Below are 10,322 nucleotides of genomic sequence, written 5' to 3' on the forward strand. Positions count from 1 at the left end.
TGTTCGTTTCAGCCATGAACACCTTCTGGTTTCATGAGTGTATAGAGAATAGGCTTTTGACATAAAATTCTCTTTGAAGCGGCTTCCACTTCACACTCACATAGGGAATTTCTAACCGTGTCATCTCGTAGATACACTATTTGGTCAAATCTACCAAACTTTAGCAAATCATTAAAAACTTTAAGTTTTATTACCTCATTAACAAGCCTTAAAGTCTTAACCTTGTTCCTGAACATTGTCTTTATTATGAGAATGGATTGAGTTAATTGACAATGTCGAACCGTCAACCACAACTTTGTTTTTCTCCTTGAATCTAGCTCTTGGAATCTCCAGTCTGCTAGATAGAGTTACAATCATGCTGACTTGTCCTAAGCCGTAAACCCATTCCCTTAGATGATCTTTCAGCTGCCTCTCTCACTAGGCCTTTTGTTAGTGGATCTGACATATTATCGCTTACTTTACATAGTCAATTATGATAATTCCACTAGAGATCAGTTGTCTTACGGTGTTATGTCTCTGTCGTATATGAAGAGACTTCCCGTTGTACATAATGCTCTCTGCCCTACCTATTTCTTCTTGACCATCGCAATGTATGCAAATTGGTCCAACAGGTTTGGGCCAAAATGGAATATCCTTTATGAAATTCCGGAGCCATTCAACTTCTTTACCAGCCTTATCCAAAGCAATGAACTCAGATTCCATTGTGGAGCGAGCAATACATGTCTGTTTGGACGATTTTCAAGAGACTGCTCCTCCACCAAGTTTGAACACATAACCACTCGTGTATTTTACATCATTTGACCCGGTGATCCAATTTGCATCACTATATCCTTCAAGCACAGCAAGATATTTATTATAATGCAAAGCATAATGTTGTGTATATTCTAGATAATCCAATACACGTTTCATTGCCATCCAGTGAGTTTGATTCGGATAACTAGGGAACCGACTCAGTTTACTAATAGCACATGCTATATCTTGTCGCGTACAATTCATAATATACATCAAACTTCCCAACACTCTGGCATATTCCAATTGAGAGTCACTTTGACCTTGATTCTTTTTAAATGTACTGCTTAAATCAATTGGAGTTTTGATAACATTGAAATTCAAATATTTGAACTTATCCAATACTTTTTCAATATAATGAGATTTAGATAATGCTATTCCCTGGGGAGTTTTGATAATCCTTACCCCTAAGATTAAATCAGCAACTCCTAAGTCCTTCATATCGAACTTGCTGGACAGCATACGCTTAGTAGCATTTATATCGTCAATTTCTTTACTCACTATTAACATGTCATCAACATACAAACAAACAATGACTTCATGATTCATAACATTTTTAATGTAAACACATTTATCACATTCGTTAATCTTGAATCCATTTGCCAACATTGTTTGGTCAAATTTAGTATGCCATTGTTTGGGTGCTTGCTTGAGTCCATAAAGTGACTTCACAAGTCTGCACACTTTATTTTCTTTACCAGGAACTATGAACCCTTCAGGTTGTTCCATGTAAATTTCTTCCTCCAACTCTCCATTTAAGAAGGTTGTCTTTACATCCATTTGGTGAATTTTAAGATCATGCACTGCTGCAAGTGCTATTAACATCCTAATTGATGTTATCCTTGTTACTGGAGAGTATGTGCCAAAGTAGTCCAGACCTTCCTTTTGTCTGTATCATTTGACTACCAGTCTAGCCTTATATTTGTCAATAGTCCCATCAGGTTTCATTTTTCTTTTAAAGATCCACTTTGATCCTAAAGATTTATTTTCTGGAGGAAGATCAGCCAATACCCAAGTGTGATTGCTTAAAATTGATTCGATCTCACTGTTGACTGCTTCTTTCCAATAAGTTGACTCAGACGAAGACATAGCTGCTTTAAATGTTTAAGGCTCATTTTCAAGCAATAGTGCTACAAAATGTGGTCCCAAAGAAGCAGATTTTCGATGCCGAGTACTACGCCTAGGTTCCTCACTAGTTAGAATATTTTTCGTTGATTCTTCTCGTGGTCGTTTAGGTCTTTCACTTGTTGACTCACTTTCAGTTTTATTTGGATAAATGTTTTCAAAAAAACTCTGCATTATCTGATTCAATTATCATATTAACATGAATCTCAGGATTATCAGATTTGTAAACAAAAAAACGACAGGCTTTACTGTTCACAGCATACCCAATAAAGACACAATCTACTATTTTGGGTCCAATTTTAACCCTCTTCGGTAAAGGAACCTCTACCTTGAATAAAACACCCCCACACTTTGAAATATTTCAAGTTGAGTTTCCTTCCTTTCCACAACTCATATAGAATTGATTGTGTTTTTCGATGGGGTACTCTATTGAGTATTTTATTAGCTATAAGGGATGGGTTCCCCCCCAAAGGTTTCGTGGTGAACCAGAATTGATCATTAAGGCGTTCATCATTTCCTTTAATGTTCTGTTCTTCCATTCTGTCAAACCATTTGACTGTGGTGTATAAGGTGTAGTAGTTTGATGAATAATACCATATTTCAAACATATCTCTGCAAAAGGAGATTCATATTCTCCACCCCTATCACTCCGAATCATTTTTATCTTTTAGATTCAATTGGTTATCCACTTCATTTTGTATTGCTTAAATGCATCAATTGCTTCATCCTTACTATTAAGCAAATATACATAACAAGATCGAGTGAGGTCATCAATAAAAGTTATAAAATACTTTTTTCCACCATGAGATGGTGTTGACTTCATATCGCATATATCTGTGTGAATTAAGTCTAAAGTTTTAGAATTTCTTTCAACAGACTTATAAGGATGTTTAACAAACTTACTTTCCACACAAATTTTGCATTTCAATTTATCGCATTTAAAATCAGGTAATACTTCTAGATTAACCAATTTTCGCAAGGCTTTGTAATTTACATGTCCCAAACGGGCATGCCATAAATCATTTAACTCCAATAAGTAAACAGAAGCATAATTTTTATTAGTACTGTCAATAACCATTACATTCAGTTTGAAAAGACCCTCGAGGTAGCCCTTTCCTATGAACATTTCATTCTTACTTATTACAGTTGTATCACTAACTAGGACACACTTAAACTCGTTCTTAACGAGTAGTGCAGCAGAAACTAAATTCTTCCTAATAGTAGGGACATGCAGAACATTGTTCAAAGTCAACACCTTGCCGGATGTCATCTTCAACATTACTTTCCCAGTTCCTGCAATCCTTGTTGTTGTTGTGTTTCCCACGAATAAATCTTCATCATACTCAGCAGGAGTGAACGTTGCAAAGGCTTCTTCCGCAGAGCAAATATGTCTAGTGGCACTTGAGTCAAGAAACCACTCCTTGGAATTTCCAACTAAGTTACACTCCAAGATCATTGCACACAAGTCATCTGCATCTTTCATCTTCTCCACGATGTTTGCTTGACTTTTGCCTTTGTCTTTGTTTTTGTCCTTTCTTGGAGCACGACAATCAGAAGACTTATGACCAGTCTTGTCACAATTGTAATAGTTGTCTTTGAATTTCTTCTTGGCCTGTTCTGACTTCTACCCATTGGACTTCTTTCTCTTTTTGTCTTTGGTAGGAACTTCTTCAACAATATTAACTTCAATGATTGTTGAACTCTTACGTGACTTCTTTTCGACGTTTTTGTTATCTTCCTCAATCTTGAGTCGAATCATAAGATCTTCAAGCTTCATTTTCATACGGTTGTACTTAAGATAATTTTTGAAATCATTCCACGAAGGATTTAACTTCTCGATTGTTGCAGCCACTTGAAAAGCTTCATTTACTACCATATCTTCAGCAATCAGATCATAGAGAATAAGTTGAAATTCCTGCACTTGTGATCCAACAGTTTTACTATCTACTATTTTATAATCTAAAAACTTTGTGACCACAGACTTTTTCAAGCATGCATCTTCTGTCTTATATTTCTTCTCAAGTGCATCGCACAACTCTTTTGAAGGTGTTATTGCACTATAGACATTATATAAGTCATCCTCTAAAGCACTCAAAATGTAGCATTTAGATAGGAAGTCTGCCTGTTTCCATGCTTCAATAATCATGATTTTTTCTCTATCTGGCATATCATCAGCAGGAACTGGAGTATCTTAACTTGTAAATTTATGCAGACCAAGAGTGGTAAGTCAGAAAAATACTCGTTGTTGTCATCCTTTGAAATTCACACCTGTGAATTTATCCGGTTTCTCTGCTTGTGGTACAACAGTTCGGGTTGGTGCAGCAACAGCCACTGTAACACCATTGTTTGTCATTTTTGATAAACAAAATTTGATTCAATCTTAGTATGCAATAAATTATAATTGCAGACTTAAAGGAGTATAAAGTCACGATGATTTTTATCTCTACCAGAAACACAGATTTAAAAAAAATAATTTCCTTAAGATTGTTGTCAATCTGTGTTATCAAAAACAGAAATTACTGATTCTAATAAATTGTTCAAAAACACGAAGTAACTGAAATTTATAGAATCAGTAAGGGAGATGAACATAATTTTAATTCACAAAAACTAAAATTTGTAAAAACGTACCACAATCTGGAATAACCTTTTTAAATCGGAAAAAGATCAACTCCACTGAACTCATAGTGTCCCCTTAAGGAAATTATTCCCCTCTAGTATCCGATGTTTGATTTTGAATATAACCTCTCAGGGTAAAATGATCTTAATCAGCAGAGTGTAGATACCAAAGCTCTACTGTCAGCGAACCAATCAAGAGCAGGAAAGTATACGAAGAAAAATGTGTGCAGAAGAAGAAGAAGAAGATCAGAAAATTCGTTCGAAAATATTCTGAAAAATGAGTGGTATTTATAGGCAAGAAGAATATGTTCTGAAAGGTTGCAACCCTTTCAGAATTCACATGACCATTAATGAAAGTTTGCTAACCTTTCAAATGGTACTGACTATTCCTGAAAGCTGCAACCTTTCAGAACAGTCATGGCGGAAAATTTAAATAAAATGGAAAAGTTCAAATAAAACGGGTCGCGCGCGGATCCGAGTCGGGTCAGGTTAGTCAACTAAAAAGTTGAAACATTTCGATTAATTTCCAACTTCTGTTATCAACTAATTATTTGAAAATATTTTTGGCCGTTTAATTAATTAAATTTGCCTTTGCCGATGTCGATGCGACGACGACGGCGTGAGGGGGGTCCCTCTTTCCAACCCTTTTAACAATTAATAGGAGTGTTTCTGTATTTAAACTCTCCTATATTTCTTTCCATCACCGATGAGGGACAAATGCCTTTTCATTAAAGGATAAGAGCACTTTTCAAGTTCCGAACTCTTCAAGTTCTCAACTTTTTAAAATTTTCTCCTTCCCTCTATTTTCCATCAACTCTTGCTACATACCCAACAATTACATCATAGGCAATTTTTTTAGATCTTGAGTAATGGTTGAGATTATTATCTAAAATAAAGAATAAATAAAATTTAAATTAAATAAATTAGAAGTTTGGTAAAACTAAACTTCTTAAATAGTTAGGCAATTACTTTGTAATCATAATACTAAAACACGTATTATGTTTTTCTCTTTTGAGCATTAAATACGAAAGTAAAAATAATAATAGAAGACATGTTAAATTAAAATTTCACAATTGTGGTTAGAAAAACAATGGATTTAATTCTTCTCCATTATTTATTCTTTCCATTTTCCTAAGTATTTTCTTGGATGGAAGTCGTGTGTTATAATTAAAAAATTAAAAGTGGAGATTTAAAATAACAAATAAATCTCCCTCTTTTAATTTTTAATTATGATACATGACTTTCCTCGAAGTGTATACTTGAGAAAATAGAAAAAAATAAGTAATGGAGAGGATATTCATCCTACAAAAATCATGGTAACTATCATAAAAATATATTTTTCTCTCTTTACAAAACATTAAGTACAGAAACTAAACACCAATAAATCTAAATTAAATAAATTAGACGACGAGTAAAATTGAAATTTCTAAATTTTAGTTAGATAATAGCTTGGTAACTGCCATAAAAAGAACATGTCTTTTGTTTTCTCTTTTCAACATCAAATACGAAAAAAAAGTAAATAAATAAAATTTAAATTTATATTAATACAAATTTATTTTCAGAAGTAATTAAGTTATTATACTAATAATTTCTTATTAGTATATTTATATGATGTATATATTAGAATCTTAAATATATACTGAGGGTAACTTTTCCTTTTTTTTTTAATGAAGACGGATTACTACTTACAACTCGTGGAATACCAAATTATGCGACTCCAGATGTGTTCACTAGTTTGTCCTATAAGTTATTTTATTTTATATTCTGAGATCAATAACTTTTAATTTTATAATAGAATCATATTTTATTAAATTGTTTTAGATATATTTATACTTTTAAAAAATTAATAATTTATAATACTTATGGGACTATATATTTGTACATGAAAATTTTCAATTACTTTGAAAATAATAAAGAAAATAAGGTCTTCTACAATGAGCTTGAACTTAAGCAAGGAAGATGAAATTGGTTGTTCAAGATCTATTTGGAGAGTTCTACTACTACAAAAGCTAAGCTCACACATCTTGTGGAGTACAACTACATACTCTTTTATTATTTGCTCCAATATTTCTTGAATTTTGATTGAGATTGTAACAAAATTAGCTTTTATAGTAGTGTTGGTTACTTGATATTGTATTGATTTTGGATTATGTAGCATAGAATAAATGATCAGTACTTAAAGAATAGTGACGAATGTGCTTTACAAGTAGATTTTTTTAGTGCACATTCAATATCTATGCAACAAAACATTTGATTGAAGTTAACATGTAAGTGGTGGTTACATAAGTTTACTTAAAGTGTAATTTCTTTTTAATCGAAAGGGTTTGGGTGAATATTCTTTTGCCTCAATGAACGTACTTAGTTGAATTGATCAGATGTACATAAATTGATTTGAATATTAAGATTATATAAAATGTTAAACTCCCGAAATAGTATGTAATATAACATTTGCATTATATAATAAAGTTTGCATATTGCATTTTGTACTTCATATGCAACGAAACAAAAACATTCTATTTTTTTTATTACTACTTTTAATTTTAATTATTTTATTATTGTATATAAGCAACAATAACAGTAATATCATCAATTTTTCCTCCTTTATGTCTTCCCTCAGATGCTCTAGCATATGGTGTATCTGCAAATCTATCAAATGAATTATACAAAGCAATGTTCCCAATTTGACTAGCCAACTCCTCTGCCTTCAACTTCTCATTGATCGCCCTTCGAACAATTTCCTCTATCTCACTTTCAAATATATTATCAAGCATCCCATCCGTCCCAACCATGAAAATAACATCTTTCTCAACGTTTAATTCCATCTCCTGAGCAACACTAGGATTATTTGCATTGCAGTTTCCCAATTGATACGGACATCCAAATCCTCGTTGTTGTATTGGCGACTTGTATATAATTTTTCCTTTTCTGATTAGTAAAAGCCCACTATCACCAACATTAGCAGTAACCATAGTACTTTTCACCGAGTTAAGAGTTATAATACAAATTGTAGACTGTCCTTTTGAATTTGTGTTTTTGTATGCTTCCTCAAGAACCCTTTTAGGGCTCACATGACCTTTCATTGCTTCATCATATGTACCGATAAATGAGTTCTTCATAAGCTCTCTCGTGTATATTCCAACGTTAACTCCCTTTAGTGCCCACCCAGCAACACCATAAGCAACACCAATAGTTTGGTATAATTCATGCATGAAGTGTGCATCTTCACCTAAAGGCTTGTTTGGATTGTCTTTAGGTAAGTATAAATATCCAACAACCATTCTTAGGCATGGCAATTTGTTCCTACTAAGTTCGTCATCATGACTAAATTTAAGTTTCCTGTTACTATGATTTTCCAAATTATCATAAGAGAAGTCGAAATATCTCTTATAGCGTGACAAGTTGAAAAGTTAATCGAATTTTATTTTGGAAGAATATTGATCATGACCTAATAATGAAATACATGAAACCATTGTTGTATTGATTGAAAAACTTTGGGAAGTAATATTATGTAATGGAAATAGGGATATATATATATATATATATATATATATATATATATATATATCATCGTGATAGAAGATCGGCCCAACCCGTCTACAAAATGGCTCTAGTGTTCAGTCTTGGTTGGTTCCACCTCTTTACAGGGTGATGACACCAGTAGCTGTGGAGCACAGATGACCATTTCTATCACTATTGAATTCGAACTTAGAGCTCATTTCCTTACCATCAAGTGACTATCACTCCTACTCTAAACTACTGTCTACCTATTTAGAGCTTTTCACAGCCCAAGTCAAAGGTTTGTTGGTGGCAAGATCGGCATGCCTTCTAGTTGTAGTTGACTTTAAGTGCACCTGAACTATCCATAGTCGTCTATTTACATGTTTGCACTCAATAGTCAATCAATTCATTTTTCTACTTTCTATCGCACGCTTCAATATTGAGTCAATCAATTCATTTTTTTACTTTCTATCGCACGCTTCAACTATTTGTGTGTGTGTGTGTGTGTGCGTGTGCGTGTGCGTGTGCGTGTGTGCGTGTGCGTGCGTGTTGTGTGACGCGTGTGCGTGTGCGCGTGCGCGTGTGCGTGTTCGTGTGTGTGTGTGTGTGTGTGTGTGTTTCTACTAGTTTTACGGAACGTGCCTTACACGTGTGTGTCATATATATATAGTATATATGTTATAAAATAGAATTAATATTACTATCTTAAAGTTTTTTAGTAAATAATTATAATTTAAAGAACATTTACAAGTGCTTTGAATGATAAATAAAAATCTTCATAGAGTTTCATGTATTTTGAGATCAAAATGACTAGATATCGTCGGGACATTTCAAAATGCATCCAAAAGGGGGGGAGGGGGGAAGTCGCATTTCTTTAGCGGTATTATTTTTCACTTCACTTAGCTTTGTAAACAAATCTAACCAATCAAATTTTATGAAAATATCAATACGTAGTCTATCTTTTGTCAATTAATATTTGAGTAAGACTATCATAGCGAAGTAATTCTACAATAAAGAAAAATGTTCTAATCATATAACGAATGATTGACAAATTGTGGTTTGAGTGTATGTCAAATATTTAGCTTGACCAATTCTTTGTTTTAGATACACATATATATTTCAGTAGCATTATTTAATTTTAATATATTATCAACATCACCTTTGGTGAAAAGTATATCATTTCTTTAAGTTTCTACCTTATTTTTGAAGAATTGTGGTCTTCTCCTTTTTCCTCCTCATATAAATTATATAGTTATTGTCTAATAAAAGTATCTAGTATCTTATAGAATTTGTATCGTAATACGTAATATTGAAATTTTCAAATAGTAAAAATGAATAGATTTATAAAATTTAAAGTGTTGTTTATATAATCTTTAATTTTATTTAAGATATGATCAATCACTATTTTGTCATCATTTTTATATAGCTAGTGAGTGTATCTAGTAATATAACATTTTCTCAAATTAAAATAAACACAAAAAACAGGAAATTCATACCTTAAAATTTTCATTTTCTATATAAATATTTAAAATAAAAAATATATGGAACAATACATAACCAATGAAGAAGGAAGACGAAAATATATAATTATGTTATATTCGCTACAGCGTTTCATTTGAAAAAAATCTCTTACCATCGACTCTTTACTTTCTCAATTAACTTTTACTTACATATCTACTAAAACATAATTCTCATCATGATTATACTATCATATTATAAGTAAAAGTTAAAATCTATTTTTTAAATAGACGATTTACATCAAAAGTAATGATTCAGTGGACAATATTGATTCTCGTAGTTTTTTAAAAATTAGAAAAAACCTCCAACATTTGAGGTTACAAAACAATTAAAAAATACAGAAGAATATATTACCCAAATCATACGACTTTTTCATAGTTATTTATTATTATGTTCTTTTCCACTATTTTTTTTACTGTTGATTGATGTAAATCGTAAAAAAAATACGAGTGTAAATTTATAAATAATTTCCTACAATTTCTCCATATATTGTTTCTTATGTTGTACCTTGAATTTCGTTGAACTTTCAACTTAATCAACTGTTGAAAATAAACTTGAGATTTTTTAAGAAGAACAAGATTAGAAAACTTAAAGAGCATAATTTATAGTTTGGAGGAATCCCCTCTATTTATAGCTACCAAATAGTTGTATGAATATGTGCTAATTGTGTCTAATCAGATAAGTCATAACCTTTTGTAAAAGTCATTGCTCATCCGAAAAGTCACAAATCATTGATAAAGGCACAACTCTTTGGAAAAGTTACAACCCATTGAAAA

General features: G+C 32.1%; 1 protein-coding gene across 1 annotated transcript; it reads right to left on the reverse strand.

The window, feature by feature from the left end:
* Nucleotides 1-7,082: 7,082 nt before the first annotated feature.
* LOC107006147 (probable protein phosphatase 2C 55) lies at nt 7,083-7,808 on the reverse strand. Its single transcript, XM_015204777.1, has one exon. It carries the CDS (start codon nt 7,806-7,808, stop codon nt 7,083-7,085), a length of 726 nt encoding a protein of 241 aa, XP_015060263.1.
* Nucleotides 7,809-10,322: the final 2,514 nt, after the last annotated feature.

Source organism: Solanum pennellii, chromosome 12, assembly GCF_001406875.1.
Source record: "Solanum pennellii chromosome 12, SPENNV200".
NCBI classification, from domain to species: domain Eukaryota; kingdom Viridiplantae; phylum Streptophyta; class Magnoliopsida; order Solanales; family Solanaceae; genus Solanum; species Solanum pennellii.

Coding starts and splice junctions, on each gene's coding strand:
- LOC107006147 (XM_015204777.1), bottom strand. CDS start 7,808: ATGGTTGTTGGATATTTATACTTACCTAAAGACAATCCAAACAAGCCT.